The following is an 18,671-nucleotide window of genomic DNA, read 5'->3' on the forward strand; positions in this document are numbered from 1 at the left end:
GCCAGGATGGTCTCGATCTCCTGACCTCATGATCCGCCCATCTCGGCCTCCCAAAGTGCTGGGATTACAGGCTTGAGCCACCGCGCCCGGCCGTAATATTCTTAATTCAATCTCAGTCTCAGAGTGGAACAAAACGTTGAGTCCTTTTGGAAGTCTTAGCTCTTAAGTGAGTCTAAGACATTTGTACCAGGCAGAAGTTTTTTCTCTTACACATGACGTACACATGACGTTTTCTTTTTTAGTGTATATGTGTGCTTCAGATGCATAACTCTGGGATCTTCCAAGGAGATCCCCTTGTGCAGACGTGATGTGAGCACTGCAGTATGCAGTTTGTGGCTCCCTTGTGGGTCGCTGCAGTGGCCTGAGTTCCTTGTCTGCATTCAGTGCTTCATTTCAACAGGCTGGCTTCCCTCCTTTCTTCTCATTTGGAATTGGTCAGAGGTCTTGAATTCAGACAGCTGTTGAATTGACTCTGGGTCTTAACACCTTTCAGTGTGATCTGCAAAGAAAAACCTACTGTTCTTCCTAATTAGGAAGAAACGGAGCGTGTTAGAGTGTCTAGTCACAGATCCCGGCAAAGACTGGAACTATTACATGGCAAACTTTTTTCCACTCTCAAGTTGAAAGCTTGCTATGCTGAATACATAGGCTAGAAATAAGATACATCAGTTCTTACCTGGCCACATTAATTGGCACACTTGTTCTGAATTTGAACAATCTTAGCTGATGACACCCTGGCAGACACCATTGTCTTCCTTCAGAAAGTACAGACTGTGTGGGGTTTAAAAAATATTCTAGCCCAGGGTGACCCAGGTCTCAAGTCTGAGGGCTCTGACATGTGTGGTATGTGTCTTGCACCATTCTTTGCGGTTAATTCTTTTAGGGTTCAAACGTGGTGGGAGTCGGGATCAGGCAGGGTTCCAGCTAGCTTTACTTTTAAAAGTATAATTGAAATCACCAGCTGCTCCCTGATACCTCTGCTCCCCTGGTGCCAGAAGAATGCTGTAGAGCTGATCACTATAGCCCAGGAGGTGCCACCTGAGAGGCTGCACAGTGGTTGTGCTGCAGGCTGGTCCTCGGGGCCGTTACCATGGTTACAGTGGTACCACTCCGAAGGTGAGAGCCCTTCAGAATGATGGAATGTCTCAGATGACATCCAGAGTAGATTTGCCTTGTGATCAATTATGCTGTGCGTTAAACACTGTCACAGGGAACTTGGTGTTGATGAACTTCAGTTGCATAAGGAGGTCTAAGCATTCATCCTCTAAATTTTGGCATGAAATTATGAGTGCAAATCATTTTGCTGATAAAGCTTATATGTTATTGTTGAATATTAGCACATTGGATACGAGAATGAAATATTAGATAACTAAATGCATTGTCCTGAGTACTCTTTACAAATACATATACATATTTATGGTGTGTATATGGGTGTGTGCATCTTATACACATATACCTGTGTGTTCATACCCCATGAACTTTCCCCTTTTCTCTATGTTGTCACATTTTAAGCAATTGAAGCATTTAAAGCATTTTAAAGCAGTTAAGCATTTAAAGCAGTTTAGGTCAGCCAAACCTTGATGTGAGGGAAGTTAATTACTCTTTTGAAGTCTCCAGTGAGATTTTACGTTTTTCACGGGTATTCCAGGGAGTCTTGAAAGAAGCCGTGAATAAGCTGAACAGTGGGGGCACAGAGGAGACCCTCCCCTCTGCTCTGCTGTCACGGATAGAGGAGAAGCACTCCCTGTTGTGAAGAAAGCAGTGAGCGCTAGTGATGACAGAGGTGGTTCAATGTTGTCCTCTTTTCTCCTGCAGCTTAGTCATCCAGTGGAGATTTGTGAACAGGGTCCAGAAGCAGATGAACGCCTTCTTGGAGGTAAGCCTTGCTGGCCAGGGTTCTCTGCCATGTGCTTCTGGTCCTGGGTTGAGCAGGGATCGCGCTTCTCCTTTGGCTGGTGTGGTGGAGCTGATCATGCACTGAGAGACAGGGGCGAGGCTGGGGACCCCGCGGGAAGGCTGGGATCGCACAGCTCACACCGCTGGCCGGTCTCCAGCACGAGAGTGTTCAACTGCTGTGCCACTACCTCTTTTTCCTTTTCACGAGTTCTCCTGCTTGACTTCTTATTTTTATATTTGTCCTGTTTAAAGAGGACATTTTACAAACTTGATCTAGAACCATTGTCTTGAAGTTTCAGGTGGTACCCAAGAGAAGGCTGTCTTTTGCTGCAGTGACAGGTTCCAAGAAGCCCGAGGGCTCAAAGCTGAATGATAAAGCACAGTCCCCGCAGTGCCTCGCCACCCTCCATGGATCACTGCTGCCTGGACTTTTTTTTTTTTTTTTTTGAGACAGAGTCTCGCTCTGTCACCCAGGCGAGAGTGTAGTGGCGTGATCTTGGCTCACTGCAGCCTCTGCCTCCCAGGTTCAAGCAGTTCTCCTGCCTCAGCCCCCGAGTAGCTGGGACTACAGGCATGTGCCACCACGCCCGGCTAATTTTTGTATTTTTAGTAGAGACAGCGTTTCACCACGTTGGCCAGGATGATCTTCATCTCCTGACCTCGTGATCCACCTGCCTCGGCCTTCCAAACTGCTGGAATGAATTACCGGCATGAACCACTGCGCCCAGCCCTGAGCATTTTTTTTTAATCCCCTGCCCTTTTTCTTTGTGGCTATATTAATAATCCATTGCAGATTATTTTCTATATAGATACATGGAAAACACATTTTCTTAAGCTTTGTTTTTATTTTATACCCAGCCACCTCATGACAACTTTTACCCTGATACAGAGCAAAGCAGGCACTGCCCAGATCCAACTTTTTAATATCAGGGATGCTCCCAGGCTCCTAGCAGAGGCTGAGGGATTCATCATTTTAAACAGTATTCCACTTGGACCAAAAGTGAAATTCTTTCTTAAATCTGATAGTATTCATTACATCAGAGATCACACAGGAAACGGCCTCCCGTCCACGTGACTGGCTTTCTCTGCACTGAGGCAGAGCTCTCAGGGGACAATTATTTCCCTTCACTCAGGCACTTACACAGGATGAGTGAAGCCCGGGCAGCACACTCAGAAACAACTCGGGGCCTTAGGAACTTAAAATGGGAGGACAGAATGTCAGGTTTCATTCTTTATTTAGATAAGAAATCCCAGGAAGCAGATCCCTGGGCCCCACCACAGGCGGTCCACACCTTCAGAAACACGACTTTGGCAGTGCACAGGGCCCAGCAGAGCTGAGCTCGTCCTAGATCACGCCATAGTTAGTGGTACCCTGGGAACTAGAGCATGGTTTTCTGGGCACACAGTCTCTGCACCCATCACCCGCCTCCCTCTGTGTTTCTTCTCCATGCCTCCAGCACGTTATTTTTAAGTGTGTCTCTTACACATCTGTGGCCTGTGCATTTTAGGACGCACTGACTCACAGCGGTGTTATAAATGGCTTTTGGAATCCACCTGCCTACAGTATCCAGTATTCTCATCAGGTTTCAAAAATTACTCCACTACTTGAATCTTCTAGATTCTATGATTTTTCAAAACTTTCATAGTGACTGTGCTGTTTTTACTGGAACTATAGTTACTTGATACTGTCTCTGACGTAGGAATCATCAGGAGAGATTATATCTTTTTCTGGCTTACCAGAAAAGTTTGTTTTTCCTGTGAAATTTGGTTTTTTTTTTTTTTCTTCAAGGCAATAGGTGTTTAAGATGATTTTTTTTTCTTTCAGGGATTCACAGAACTGCTTCCTATTGATTTGATTAAAATTTTTGATGAAAATGAGCTGGAGGTTTGTATTATAAACATTATTTTATGTAAAGTGGATTTTTTAAAGTATTTCTCATTACTTTACAGGTAATATTTTATATTCTTGGATCCATAATGTCCTAGAGAGTAACTTTAGATGAATTCTATTACCTGTCTCTTATGGGGCTTGTTTGCCAATGTGGGAGTAAGGAACAGCAAAAATAATCAGCTGTAGTTGCCTTGCCCATGAGAGGGCAGTTCTGGAACATGCCTAGTGAATAGAGACCACTGAGCAGAGCTGGGATCATGGCCCTTCGCACCAGGCAAGGCAAATCGCCACAACAAGTAGAAACAAGGTTTGCAGTAGCCCTTTGGGCAGCAGCAACCTGCCTACGCTACCAGACTGGCCAAGTATCCTCTGCTGCATCCCCATCCACCCCCACCGTGGCAACCAAATGGGAGTCTTGGCCACAAGGTGGCCATAAGCAGCTACTTGGGCCTATAGAACAGATGTCTCGTTGAACTTGAAGTGGTGTATGTTGAGTGAGGAAAAATACCAGAAGGCAACAAGATAGCAGCAAAAGGTGGTTTAATGATTGTTTAGTTCAGCTTCTTGGTGATGACATAGATGAGCATGAGCAACAGCCATTTTAAAAACAAAGGAATATGTCACCCTTTGTTGTGTCGAGAGAAACAGGAGGAAGACTGTGTCTGTTGAGAAGCTGTTGGTGGGACTCGGCTGTTTGCCCCATCCACATCCAGTGAACGTTTCCCGTAGACTGGCTTTCTACACTTTTATCTCAAAACGGAAAGTTCAAGATCGATGATGTCTGTGGAAATCATATACCTCAAGCCTTTCCTCTTATAGGTGGGAAACTGAGGCAGAGAGCAGCTGGGTTTACCCAGCAAGGTTTTGGCACAGTCAGGCCTAGGAACTTTATTTCCAGGCTTCTGGCTTAGTTCTGTTTCCATTTCATTCTGGAAATTTCTTTGCAGGAATTTCTTCCGTTCGTCCACAGGAAACCTCCCCTGACGGAGAGTTGCGTAATAAGAACAGCAAACCTTAGACTAAATGCTAACTCGAAGACCCAGTTATGCCTTAGCATTGGCATATGTCTGCCGTTCTTAGGCCTCTGGACAGATCAGATGAGGTGATTTGTCATCGCTGGAATTGACTAGCCTAGAGGAGAGAAGTTCTTGCTGTCATAAGCACTAATTCTTTTGTGGGTAGGGAGATGGTTTCAGATAAGAAGAAGAACCTCTCAGGAGGAGAAGCAGCCATGTAATGCACAGATGCTGCTGGAGCGTGAGAAAATCCACGGGTCCCATGCGGAAGGCTAGAGGGGTAGAGGGGACGACTGTGGCATTTTTATATCCGATATAACATGCCCTGGCTTGTACAGGGTTCGAATTGAGCCACCCTCGTGACTGCTGCCTCTGTGATCTGCTATGGCAGGTGGAGCCTGGAACAGGTGTCTGCCTTCCTCTGTTATGATTTGGTAGCTTACCTTCACGGCACAGTGACCACATGCTGGCACTGAGGGCGGTCATTTCTCAGTGTGTGATCTCGCAGCTTTCACATCCTGCTTTTACATCTGGTAAATTTTCTTCCTAGTTGCTCATGTGCGGCCTCGGTGATGTGGACGTGAATGACTGGAGACAGCATTCTATTTACAAGAACGGCTACTGTCCAAACCACCCTGTCATTCAGTGGTTCTGGAAGGTAACTAACTCCAGGGCCCGGCTCTGCCCCTTGTCCTCCACCTGAGGCAGGATTGAGAGCTGTGTGGTGCCCTCCATGTGGTCTGACTTCAGGATTGATGCTGGCTTTGGGGTCTGTTAGAGCTTGGACTGCTGGGGGAGGGAAGAGGCAAACTGAGCCAGCAGCCCCGTGGCGGCTCCTCTGTAACTGGAGCAGACAGCTAGACTTGAATGAAGTTGGTCACTACAAAAGCACACTGGCCTTCCTTGACCACCTCATGAAAGTGACTTTTACTTGAGGGACTGGTCCTCCAAAGTGTAAATAGAAATGGGGGGCTCCTCAGGGCAGAAACAGGCTTCAGGGTTGGCTTTGCAAAGTGCCACTTTCTGTTAAGAAGTCGTTCTCTCAATTTTTAAAATACATTCCAACAAATATTTTGATCTGTGTATCTTTCAACCAAAGATAACACAACTTTGATTTATTGTCTTAGGGCCAGTGTTTGTATCCTGTTCAGCTTAGGAGGGAAGTAAAATAGGAATGCATGAGTCCAAGTCCAAGGGAGATGCAATAAACAAACTTAAAAAAAATCCCCCAAAAGACTGGTTATTTACTTCACCCCGCAAAGGAATCATTTAACTTTTTCAAATTTCTTTTATTTTTATTTATTTATTTTTTAAAGATGGGGTCTCACTATGTTGCCCAGGCTAGTTTAAATTCTTGGGCTTAAGCAGTCCTCCTACCTCGGCCCCTCAAAGTGCTGAGATTACAGGCATGAGCCACCGTGCCCAGCCTTTTTCACATTTCTAAATGCCTATTATTACTATTTCAAATGCCAACAGCAATAGAGATGAAAAAAGCAGAGTCCTGGGCGCGGTGGCTCAGGCCTGTAATCCCAGCACTTTGGGAGGCCGAGGCGGGCGGATCACGAGGTCAGGAGATCGAGACCATCCTGGCTAACACAGTGAAACCCCGTCTCTACTAAAAAATACAAAAAATTAGCCAGGCGAGGTGGCGGGCGCCTGTAGTCCCAGCTACTCGGGAGGCTGAGGCAGGAGAATGGCGTGAACCCGGGAGGCGGAGCTTGCAGTGAGCCGAGATCGCACCACTGCACTCCAGCCTGGGCGACAAAGCGAGACTTGTCTCAAAAAAAAAAAAAAAAAATGCAGAGTCTTCAAATCCTAGTCCAGGTCTCACTTGGCTTGTTTTAAATAGTCCCAGTGACATTACCAGTAAAGCCACCTGGATTCCTGTAATAATGCAGTTATGTAAGATACACAGATTGTTTTAGAACCCCATCTTTGCCTGTGTTTTTTTGTTTTGTTTGGCTTTTTTTTTTTTTTCATTTGATAAAATGATGTCTTCTAGGGAACATGTCTACAGTCTGAAATCCCATCTCATAACCTGGCTTCCTCTTGTCATGACAAATCTTAAATACTGTATATTTATAATTGGCTTAGGGGGAGCTGGTAAGCTTCGAACACAGAAACATGAGCTCGGTGCCATCAGAGAGTTTGCTTTTTATATCGTTTATTTTGGCCTGTTGGCAGAAGAAGAAAGAGATGGACGTTGTGATCACTCAGTCTCTTAGATTAGAAAGGCCGGCTCGTATTGTAGCCATAAAAAAACTACTCAGTTTTCAGAGTCAACTGTCTAGGTCTTACATTGCAATATAAATAAGATTAAGTTCTGCCTGCCTGCATGACAGCAGCATGTGCCATGGGTCACGTGGGGGATATAGGGATATAATGACTTTCTGCCTCTGTTCATAGGCTGTGCTACTCATGGACGCCGAAAAGCGTATCCGGTTACTGCAGTTTGTCACAGGGACATCGCGAGTACCTATGAATGGATTTGCCGAACTTTATGGTGAGCAGGATACCATTAGGTTCAGTTGTCCTCCTGGGAATTTCCAGCGAGGCATGAACTCTGGCCCAAGAACCCTGCTGCCCAGGCCTCTGCAGAAGGCTGTTTCAGGGCACTGTGCCATGCATAGGTTCCATAAAAGTTCAGTTAAAGTGCTGTTATCTGTACTTTATATAGACAACATGGTGCTTCTACCTCGAGGGATTGGGGGGCGGTTTGTGAAGAGATCCATAAGGCTGCTCTTTTTTTTTCCTGGTTTAGTTTTTTAGAAAATCATTAAACACTAGGTTTTGCAGGGTTATTTATATGGTGTAAACTGACCTGTGAAGTCACCTCCAGTAGGCAGAATTTTTCCATGTTTACTATAGATTTAAAAATCACTCTCTACTTTGCATACTGAAGGTCACATTTCATTCGCCCTGCCACCTCCAAAACTAGTTTGAAGTTTAAATTTCCAGGGTCCAGCCGAGAGGCTGCAGCTGCCTGCCTTTCCACATAACTGTTGTGTTTGTTAAACTTAGTGCAATTCCTTTCTGGAGACAATGCGATCTTTCTGTGAAGTTGTGCAGACCTCTGGCTTCCCTCAACATTAAATATCAGTGTTGCAGCAGAAGACAGTGTCTTGGACCTCACCCTTGGGGGCAAACCCTGCCCTGACAGTAGCTGGACTGCAAACCACACCATACCTTCATTCTTCTACCCCAAGTACTCTTAACATTTCTTTTTCTTTTCTTGTCTAGGTTCCAATGGTCCTCAGCTGTTTACAATAGAGCAATGGGGCAGTCCTGAGAAACTGCCCAGAGCTCACACATGGTGAGTGGCAAAAACACATGCACGTCAACAGCAGTATTTGAACTACTTAGCTGGGTATGGTGCTGGGCTCGAGGCTGTAGATTGCTCTGTTTCCTGTTTGTAAGTAGCTTAGAGAATTAAAGGATAGTGATGTGGATGAAAATAGGAATTGTACAGTAGTGCTAATAAGACGTAATGCGGACCAGGCGCGGTGGCTCACGTCTGTAATCCCAGCACTTTAGGAGGCTGAGGCGAGCGGATCATGAGGTCAGGCGATCGAGACCATCCTGGCTAACACAGTGAAACCCCATCTCTACTAAAAATACAAAAAAGTTAGCCAGGCGTGGTGGCAGGCGCCTGTAGTCCCAGCTACTTGGGAGGCTGAGGCAGGAGAATGACGTGAACCCAGGAGGCGGAGCTTGCAGTGAGCCAAGATCGTGCCACTCACTGCACTCCAGCCTGGGTGACAGAGCAAGACTCTGTCTCAAAAAAAAAAAAAAAGACGTAATGCACTCAGTGTGTTTGGCACATAAAGGGCTCAGGCGTCCCTGCCGTGGGGAATTTCTCCTCTGAGCCGTCTTTCCTCGTTATTCTAGGTAATGCAGCTTTTGCTGTTCACCATACATGTGTGAGGCAGCTCTCACCCTCTATAAATACATTGGGTTTTTATTCCAATCTTAAATTGGTTGAGAAATTAGGAGAAAATAGCCTGTGGAAACATCCTTTTTCAAAGGCCTTCTATGCCCATGAATAACCCGTAATTCCCTGGAATTGAGCAGTAATGTGACTTGGTTGGAGGAGAGTAAGAGGGCTGACGCGTGGCCGGGGATGCCCAAGCGTGGAGTGTGGCTGCCTCAGAAGGCCCTCTCAGGAGACACAGTGAGGCAGAAGGGTCCGGTTGTTTTCTGAAGAGTTGCGTGAAACCCAGCACAAATGCAGACTAGACAGGATCGATTTCTTGAAGCCAGGTTCAGGGAGCTCTTGCTAACTCAAACTCCCACGTCCCTCATGTTGGTTTTTCTGCAAAAGCCTTCATTTCTTGCTCCTGGGGAAGCAGCGGAAGTGGGCCTTCTGGAAAACGGTGAGCAGCGTAGCCCTGTGTTTCTCATGCAACGGGGTCTGCAAAGCCTGCTCTGGCTGTACTGAGCTAACACGAGCAACCACACACTCCCTGCAGGAAACGCCTTCCCTTAAACTAGAAGTGCTGGCCAGGAGAGAATTCTCATGAAAATGTGTTTGCGAAAACACGTTTTCGACTGTGAAAGGTTTTTTACCTCTGTGGGATACCCTTGCCTCTCCAGAAAAGTAGACTTTTTTTTTTTCCATCCATACCATTCACATGACTCTCCAAATGGAAAGAATGTGGTCATTGCCTGTCAGAGCCTTGAAAGCAAGCTGACTCCAGCCTAAAATTGATGAATATCCAAAGCAGTCATTGTCCGTGGTTCTCTGGCTTTATTCTAAGGGAAGAATGCTTGAGTAGTTCAGAGCTTTTATCCAAACAGTGTCTGAGTCATATGTGGTTTTCTGGGTTCTACTGGCCTCCATATGGAAGGCACTGGCGTTGAGCCAAGCCCCAGGACTGTGGGTGGTGATACAGAACTCAGGCTTATAGTACTAACCAGGATGAAGATTAGGAAAAGCGAAATTATTGGGCAGAGTCATCATCTGTGGTCAGGCACTGCTTAATCTTTATGGCAGCCTTATGAGATATGTTATTTCCTTGGGCTGTCAGAAGGCTGGCCCAGGGCTTACCTGAGTCACAGATTCCCAGATCACAGGATTTGAACTCAGGTCTGCCAGAATTAGAGCCTACACCCTTAACCACTATACCAGATACACTGCCTCTGTTGATATAGCCACTTTCTTTTTAGACTTTTCCAAGGAAACCAAATTAGTGAACCAATTTCGTGTTCATTCAACTCATGTTTCTCCATGACTTCAGGGACACATATCTTACTATTGAGCTGTTTTTTTTATTTCGGAGCCCACATGATTCTGCCACAAGTAGAACTTCCCAGATAAGACCTCTGAACTCAATGGTTCTCAACCGCAGCTGCATGTTGAAACCATCTAGAGAACTTTAAAGAAATCACTAATGCTTGGGATTTGGACTTCATTGGTCTGGTGTGTGACCCGGGCAGTGGGATTTTCAAAGCTCCCCAGATGATTCTTATAGGCTGGCAGGGTTGAAAATTCACCGCTCTTCCCTAGGAAGGGCAAAGGTCTCCTACAGGAGGGGAACAGCCCAGCTGGCTCTTACCAGAACTTATCTTCCTCTTTATGTGTCATGGAAATAAAGCAACTATGTAGTTTTCCCAATGATGTTCTCTCCAGACTAACTTGACCCGGATGGTGGGGACTGGCAGTTGCAAGCAACACTGGCTAGCATGAGTGGAACTGTTCTGCTGTTTCTTCGAAATGGCTTTCCTCCCTACCTGACCCTGCCTGTATTTTGACATAGGAAACAGGAGCTTCACTGGCTGTTTCGTGGCAACAGTTCTGCCCTAAAATTTCGCCATACATAGGTTTGATTTCTTCCATGTTTTATGATACACAGTTAAAGTTCAAAATAAAAACCTGATTTCCTAGAAGAGCAGAAGCTGAAGGATCTGGTTCTCTGTGATGAGGGTACCTTTCATTAAGCTTTCCAATGGTGACCATTGAGTGTCTGACATTCAAAGGACGTCATTTCATTGTTCTGTAAAAGGTCACTACTCAGACATTTAAAATTACTCTTCATTAAGAATCACAGGCTCACCTGCCCTTCGAGGAAGATGCAAACAAAAATCATCTCGTTCAGCCCATGCATCTTCCACATGAGGACGCTGAAGCCCTCTGAGGACAATGAGTTCCTTAAGGTCACCCGGCTCATTAGTGCAGACCAAAGCCAGGTCCGTGTATCCTGACCTCTGAAATGATAGGAACTCACACTCACCAAGCACTCAGTTCATTCTGGGGATGGTGCTAAGCACTTGATGTGATTGACTCATACCATCATCCCAGTGGTCCTAAGAGTTGGGTGATGTTATGACCCACTTTTTTACAGATAACACGGAGATGGAAAATGATGAAGCATTAAGCAGCGTGATTCAGAACCTCAGATCTTGACCTCCTGTCTTTGCCTCTCTCTTCATCATTCCAGTGTTTCTCAAACCTGAATAATCTATGGACCTTTTTTAAAGGGAAAAAATGGTCACAGATCCTCAAGAAGGGGCCTGAGACCCCGATAGGGATTGCAGGCCCAGGACTGTGAAACCCCAGCTGAAAAGCCTGAAGCCACTTTCCGTGAAAGCCTCTTTTAAATGCCATCTGTAGATGTGAAGTCCTGTCTTTATCAATATGATAACAGAAAGTGAAAAGCCTCTATTAGTACTTACTCTTTTAGGATTCCTGGGTTTCTGAGAACCCCAGTTTGAGAAGCACAGTGTTATTCTCTTGTCTTTTAGTGTTTAGGAGCTATTGGAGAATCCAAGTGGAACTCAGTGGGACTTACTCAACATTTAGGGGTTGTTAAAGGGCCCTCTACAGTATTTGTTTCTTTTCTGTGGCTGTGACAATGGTTAGCTTTTAGTGTATGTGCAAGTGCTGCTGAAGCGAGCGCGTGAATGGTTAGCTTTTAAAACCTAGGAAGTTACTTTGCTCGTTCTTGGAATCACACATCAATACCTGGAGGGGGCGGTTTTAAACACAGACAGTGTGAGCACTCACGGCAGAGACAGCACAAGTGCACTTCAAGAGCTGGGCTTTGGAGCACCCCGGGGCTGTACCTGACCCCGTGTGACCTTGGGCAAGTTACCTAACCCCGCTGTGTCTCAAATTCCTCCTCTGTGAAATAGGGATGAAGCATTACCTGCCTTAAAAGGTGATTGCCAGGGTTCATAACATTGAGACAAGACTGGTGGGCCATGGTGAGCACTCCGTGAACTTGAGCTCTTATGTCATAATGAGCTGTGGCAAGTGTGCATGCCATTTTCATGACAGATACACATCAGCAGCCACCCCCCAACACATACACACACACACACACAGAGGTGCAGGTTCTGTGGCTAGAGGCTCTGGTCTTGAGCCCCATGTAGACATTCAGTAAATGTTGAAAGGTGTTCACACTGATACTATCTCTTGAGTAATTGAGCATTTGCTGTATGCCAGGCCCACTGATCCGATCCACTTGGCACCCCTGTGTGCGGTTTCCCCATGTCGCAGAAGCACAGAGGCCATCCATTTGTCTGAAAACCCTCACTATTGCCAGGGCGATTTGCAGTTGCCGCCCCCATCCAAAGCCTCTAGATATGTAGGGACTTTTTCTAAACGCAACTTTGCATAGCAAATGTTAATTTTGCCTGACTTTGATCAGAGGAGGTAGCTTAGCACTGGTGTTTGGGAGCCCCGGACAGCCTGGGTTCTGTTTGTGGGTCTGCCGTATGACAAAGACTGTGACCTCAGGAACCTTGTCTCTGCTCCAGGAGCTCCTGTGCAGAATGGAGATAACATGACCTGCTTCATAGGGTTGTGATGAAAATGAAGTGAGTTAATAGAGAGAAAAGCACTTGGCTTGAGGCCTAGTGTGAAATAAGTAACAGTATTAGAGACAGACACAGTCTTAATTCGTGGGTAACTCCAAAAGCATCAACTCTGTGGTCCAAGGGTTTGGAAATGTTGCCAGTTACTTTGCTTTTCATGTTTCCCTTCCCACCAGGATTGTTCCAAGATCTGCATCTGACTACAGCAGAGGTTTCATGGACCATTCGAAAATGTTCTTTCTCTGCAAATTACAAGAGCTTACTTAGTGTGGATGTTTCATAGCTAGAGGTTTTGGGTTTTTTTTTTTTTTCCAGGTAATCAAAATTGTTGGTTAAGGCTTTTTTATTCTCTTACTCAACCACCATGCCCTATTAACCAGATCTAGGAAGTGTTGTTGCGGCTTTTCACCTATACTTTTTGTTCCTTTTGCAGCTTTAATCGCCTTGACTTACCTCCATATGAAACCTTTGAAGATTTACGAGAGAAACTTCTCATGGCCGTGGAAAATGCTCAAGGATTTGAAGGGGTGGATTAAGCACCCTCTGCCTCGGGGGTGTTTGTTCTTCAAGCAAGTTCTGCTTGCACTTTTGCATTTGCCTAACAGACTTTTGCAGAGGCGATGGCAGAGAGCAGCTGCAGGCATGGTCCCTGGAGCCGAGCCTTCGCCATGCACTCGTCCAAGTTCGGATGTGGGAACCTGGTTCCAGCTTGAGTTTCTGCATTTCCCACCACAAATTATCAACTGGTTGATGTGTACACTAATTACATTTCAGGAGGACTTATGCTATTTATGTTGTGCCTCTGCAGGCAAAGCCCTTAATAAATATTTTACATCCTTTCTAATGACAATGAATGGAATTAATCACTCTACAGGTATAGTATTACAACTCATGTTTACTTTTTAAAATGATTTAGACCGATTTTCAGATTTTATTTCGTTATGATTAAAGATGTCTCATGTACTTGGAAAAGTGAGCATTTTTTTTTTTATATTCCACTTTCATACCAGGCTTAATGTCAATGACATTTTTATTTTTGAAGTCTCTGACACCTCCACCCTCTACTTTATTAGAATTGGAAGGCAAATTTTTGTCCAAAAACCTTCTACAGACAAGTACTTTGAGAGAATTTCCAATATAATATTAGACATAATAATTTTTTCCATACTCAGAATGAAAAACTGGATATTACGTTTTTGTTTTGGGGTTTTTTTGTACAAATTTAGCTAATAGCTACAGGCCGAGAGAATTGTAACATAGCATGACAAATTTTGTGTTGACTTGAAAGGAATCACACCATTATTCCTTAGAAGTAATTACATGTGCTCTAACACATTTGAGACAGGGTTGGACTCCCATTTCTCATCAGAGAAATTATTTAGCCCTTCCTGGCGCTGTACAGTCATCTTTTATTCTATTTCCTCTTTGCTGTTTGTAGTAGAGACATTTTGAATGAAACTTGGCACTGCTTGATTCAAAACTGTGGAAACCAGATCTGTTCAGTCTCCTGTTTGTATGTGTTTGCTAATGGTAGCTAAATAACCAGTTTTTGTTGTAAATGCACCAATTCTGAAGGCACTTTATGTACTACATGGAAGTCATGTCTGGTTTTGTTTTTATTTTTTTATCATGAACATTAAATGTGATGATGATTTCTTTTCCCTGCACACTTCTTTCCGGTGCAATATCTATCCATTGTGAATCTGGCTGCTGGTGTATAAAAACCTGGATGTAAAGCTGAGCCTACAGACCTGTCCTCACCAACTGTTTTGTGATTTCTACTCAACTACAAAGATTTATTTAATGTACACTTAATCTAACTGAGTTTTGTTACCAATGACCTGTTGCATGCTTCGATACCGTGTACTGCCTGAGTTGTGTCTGTTGTGCGCTAGATTAAAAGTGAGACAGAGACTTGACTTGATCCTCTGAGCTCAAGCTGTTGAGCTGGTAGTGACAGAGGACTGAGGGTACCTGCATAGTTTGATTCTTTTCCACGTGTAAGTCTCCATTGCAGAATTGTCGTGCTTTGAGAAAACACCTGAGGTAGTGTAGGAGTTGAACGACCCCACTGTCCTTTTTAACCTGTGTTGTCCTAGACCCTGTCGGGGCAGTTAGGGGACTCTAGAGATTTGATCTCATGCCAGTCATCAATAGGACAAAAGAGTTGTGGTTTGGGGAGGTCTGTTTGTTACATAAAAAGGACCTTTCTGTGTAAGAAATTGCCTTTTTTACCGTGCCCTGGGTGGCATGTGAGAAGCCATGGAAGGTTGTCGTCATAAATGAGTTGTCTAAAGGGGTGCAGAGGCCTGAGGTTTCTAAAAGAAGGTAGATTTCTACAGAGCTGAGTGTTGGTTCCTTTTTCTTATTGGTTGAAAAGTACCTGGTAGTGATCAGAAAACTTAGATGCTGTGTAACTTAAAAAAAAAAAAAAAATCCTGCTCATTGGTTTTGACTGTTGGTGAGACGTTTCCCCTACAGTTAACATAACAAATGTCTCAGTGGTAAAAAATCCCCTTTTTGTAAGCCCCTGTAGTCTAGAGTCAGTTTTCTTTTTAAGAATCATGCCAGAGCCTGAGTTGAGCAGTACGCTTTCTTGGTTTTTGAGAGTAATCGTGTAATTGTAGAGGGAGAAATCCAGTTCTAGCCTAAGAACTGGGACTCTTCTGTCATCTTGTAAACTGTGTATTGAAAAAAACAGAATAGTCACTAAATGCATATTAAGTCAAGTATTGGAAAGTATAAAAGAAAAATCATTCTGACAATTTCTAAGCCAGAAGCAAACAAGAATTACTGAAATCCACCCCATGAATTCTTGGAAGGCAGTAATTGTGAGTGACACCTCAGTTCATCAACCCCTTAATAATACCAGCTTAATTTAAATGACAACTAAATATTGCTGAAGTGGGGTTTTAGTATTTTTTTTAAAAAAAGCAAAACAAGGTTCACTAGTCCTCAGCAATTCTCGAAGTTTCTCTCTTTGCCTAAAATGGTCATAGATCTTAATTCTTCTGAATCATGATGACCACGCCCCGTCATCTTCACAGCATGATTGCAGGTGGCAGGAAAGACAGTGTGCTCTGTGCTGGGTGAGGAGCAGTTGCTGGGCCATTCCTTGGGCCCCGACCTGCCCTGTGAGTAGCCCTGGGGGAGGGAGGGCAGTGCTGCCTATCCCAGAGGTCCCAGCAGCCACACCGCTCTGCAGGCCAGGCTCTCTTTATAGCCAGAGAAATCACCTTAATGCAGTTTCTTTAGTTGTCTGCTGAAGCTGTAATTATTATGGGCCACTTATGTGAGGCTGAGAAGTACGTGCCAGAGTTCATGCACCGCCTATTGCAGGTTTCTTAACATCAGTTATCACGGCTGCCTGTGTGTCCCGGCTATTTGCATTCCTGCCCCTTGTTGGCCCGAGGAAGGACGTGGAAAGAGCGCCTGGCAGGATGAAGGTCCAACAGCCTGTGCCTCTCCACCGCTGGTCCCAGAGCCGGCAGCAATGAGGCATTCATTTTCTGTGTTACAGTGTACTCCCAGCTTCAGTGCTCTTTTCCTTTTTGCCTGAAATGTTTATGCTTCTCTGTAGCCAGTCCTCTAACAAATCACAAGAACAAAGGTAAGACACTTGACTTTTGTTTCCAGGACCCTTCAGCAGGTGACATCAGCTATTCCCTGAATTCAGACAATGAGGGATACAGAGCGACTTGGCGTGTATTATTTCTCCCATGTAAGGACAAAGGGACAGATTATTATTAATATTTTTGAGACAGAGTCTCGCTCTGTAGCTCAGGCTGGAGTTCAGTGGCTCAATCTCAGCTCACTATAACTTCTGCCTCCCGGCTTCAAGTGGTTCTTCTGCCTCAGCCTCACCGAATAGCTAGGATTATAAGCACCCGCCACCAGGCCTGGCTAATTTTTGTATTTTTAGTAGAGACGGTTTCACCATGATGGTCAGGCTGGTCTTGAACTCCTGACCTCAGGTGATCCTCCTACCTCAGCCTTCCAAAGTGCTGGGATTACAGGCATGAGCCACCGCACCCGGCCTCACAGTGACAGATTCTGAGAAACAGTGTGCAAAACATTTGAACCGTTTTCTACATCTCCCATCGTTGCATAGACAGTGTGCACCGCTGCTCACTTGCCAGAGCCACAGTGGCCCTCTCGAAAGCCAGGTTCATACACAGCAACTTTTTAATTGTTCTAACAGTTACCCATTAACAGTCGACTCCTGTATTTCTAAGAGTCTTGTACTCACCTCTGAAATTTAAAAATATATAAAGAGAGCCTGGGTTAATCAGTTCTGCAGCCCCTACCCACTGTGCTAATTCTCTCTCCTCCTTACCCTGCCCCTGCACCCCTGTACTTACAGGGAGAGGTGGGAGGTGCTGTCTGGCATCATTTTCTGCCTTGCCAGTAGGGGGTGCCACTGTGCAGGTTAACTGCCTGGCCTGCTCTTTTCCTGACTTTCGCCAACCCCAAAGATCACTTGCTACCTCTGTCATTCAGGCATTGGGGTACATCCTGATAAGTCATGTCAGAGCTGCCAATTTCAGGACTGAGATGTGTTTTTAAAAAACAAATCCTTATAAACTCCACTTTGTACTTTAGATTTTAAAACTGGGGGAAAAAATGTGATATTCTTTGGACCACTTTTTTAATTTATATAAGCCTTAATGAACAGTGTCTGTACATTTGCATATGCACACCCCCACCCCAGAGTGTTCTCAGTATGTCAGAGAAAATGCTATAGCATTCAGACAGGAGCTTGGAGAATGTTTTCTAGAAAAGGGGTGGCTTCCGGTTGGCATGAAATTTTCCAAGCAAACCTCTCATTAAACATCCGTCGTTTGTTAAAGATGTTCCACTCAAAGCAACGCATGTTTCAAAGGCATGTCTTTCTGTTCGTTGGTTTTATGTGTGTAAGGAATAGCATTGCTGTTGGCACCTAACCTTGCGTGCACTGCATTCTCAACCCCGTACCAGTGCATCAGAAGCCTTCCTCGTGACCGTGACTCTGTATAACTCCGTGTCTGCAGATATCTGTGTTCCTATGTAAGCCAGTTTTCCCCTTTCACTCAGACTAATTTCACCGAGATTGTCACGGTTTCCTTCATGTTAACTTTGCGTGACTTTGTTCTTCCTTTACTACTATGTATGTAATATATATACATATATACGTACATATGCTGTCCAAATATATTTGTATATATTTGTATAGCATTTTTACACCTTTATTCAGTAATCTGGTTTCAAAAGGGGGTGAGAGCTTAGTCCCTTCTACAGTTTTCTCCAAGCTGTGTCCTGTGAATTTCGACCCTTGGAGCCTGAGAAAAACCCTAGGAAGATGATGTTAGTTTGCTGTCATTTCGTAATTCAGGATCTATCATCAAATGAAACATGAAAAAAGCAGTGACTTTTAAGGTGAAAAGTTTCAAGCATTCCAAATAAATTCTCAATGTTTCATAACTTTTTATTATAAACCCACCACCTAATAGGAAGCCAAGTACTATTTGATACAGTGGTAAAAACCAAACTACCTTGAATTTTTTTTAAGACAACTTATGAATAATACTCATTTTCACAATCAGAACAGCTTTAAAATATGGTTGAATTTGATACACACAGGAAAAGTTTTCTTGAAGAACAAATCCTTTTCGCTTTTCTTTTTTCTTGAGAGATCTAAAGAGAAACTGTAGATTGTTTTCCTGACAGCAAAAGACTAATGTGACGAAATGAAGTCATTGTAAAGAAGCGATGCAACTTGTCAAATATTTAATAAAGAATTATGGAAGCTGGAACATTTTCTACATCACGTATTATGGGTTGTTTGATTTAAAACTTCTTTGTGAATGCACCAGTTGTTTCAGAGGGATTTAAATGCCTGCAGATTTATAGTGCGTTCATTTCCTCCATCTCCCTAAAAGCTCCACCCTTTTAAAAACATTAAAGTCTGGCAGGGTATGGTGGCTCACGCCTGTAATCCCAGCACTTTGGGAGGCTGAGGTGGGCGGATCACTGAGGTCAGGCATTCGAGACCAGCCTGACGAACATGGTGAAAC

The 18,671-nt window shown here is 44.4% G+C and overlaps 1 protein-coding gene across 1 annotated transcript in view; it reads left to right on the top strand.

The window, feature by feature from the left end:
* Positions 1-18,419, top strand: part of NEDD4L (neural precursor cell expressed, developmentally down-regulated 4-like, E3 ubiquitin protein ligase) — a 385,260-nt gene extending 366,841 nt beyond the window's left edge. The window contains exons 25-30 of the mRNA XM_011949557.1: positions 1,816-1,876; positions 3,722-3,781; positions 5,354-5,461; positions 7,210-7,306; positions 8,044-8,116; positions 13,052-18,419. Coding sequence (XP_011804947.1) covers positions 1,816-1,876; positions 3,722-3,781; positions 5,354-5,461; positions 7,210-7,306; positions 8,044-8,116; positions 13,052-13,154 — 502 coding nt within the window. The 3' untranslated portion in view covers positions 13,155-18,419. The remainder of the gene's footprint in view (positions 1-1,815; positions 1,877-3,721; positions 3,782-5,353; positions 5,462-7,209; positions 7,307-8,043; positions 8,117-13,051) is intronic.
* The last annotated feature ends 252 nt before the right edge of the window (positions 18,420-18,671 follow it).

This window comes from Colobus angolensis, unplaced genomic scaffold (genome assembly GCF_000951035.1).
Source record: "Colobus angolensis palliatus isolate OR3802 unplaced genomic scaffold, Cang.pa_1.0 Scaffold108, whole genome shotgun sequence".
Classification (NCBI taxonomy): Eukaryota; Metazoa; Chordata; class Mammalia; order Primates; family Cercopithecidae; genus Colobus; species Colobus angolensis.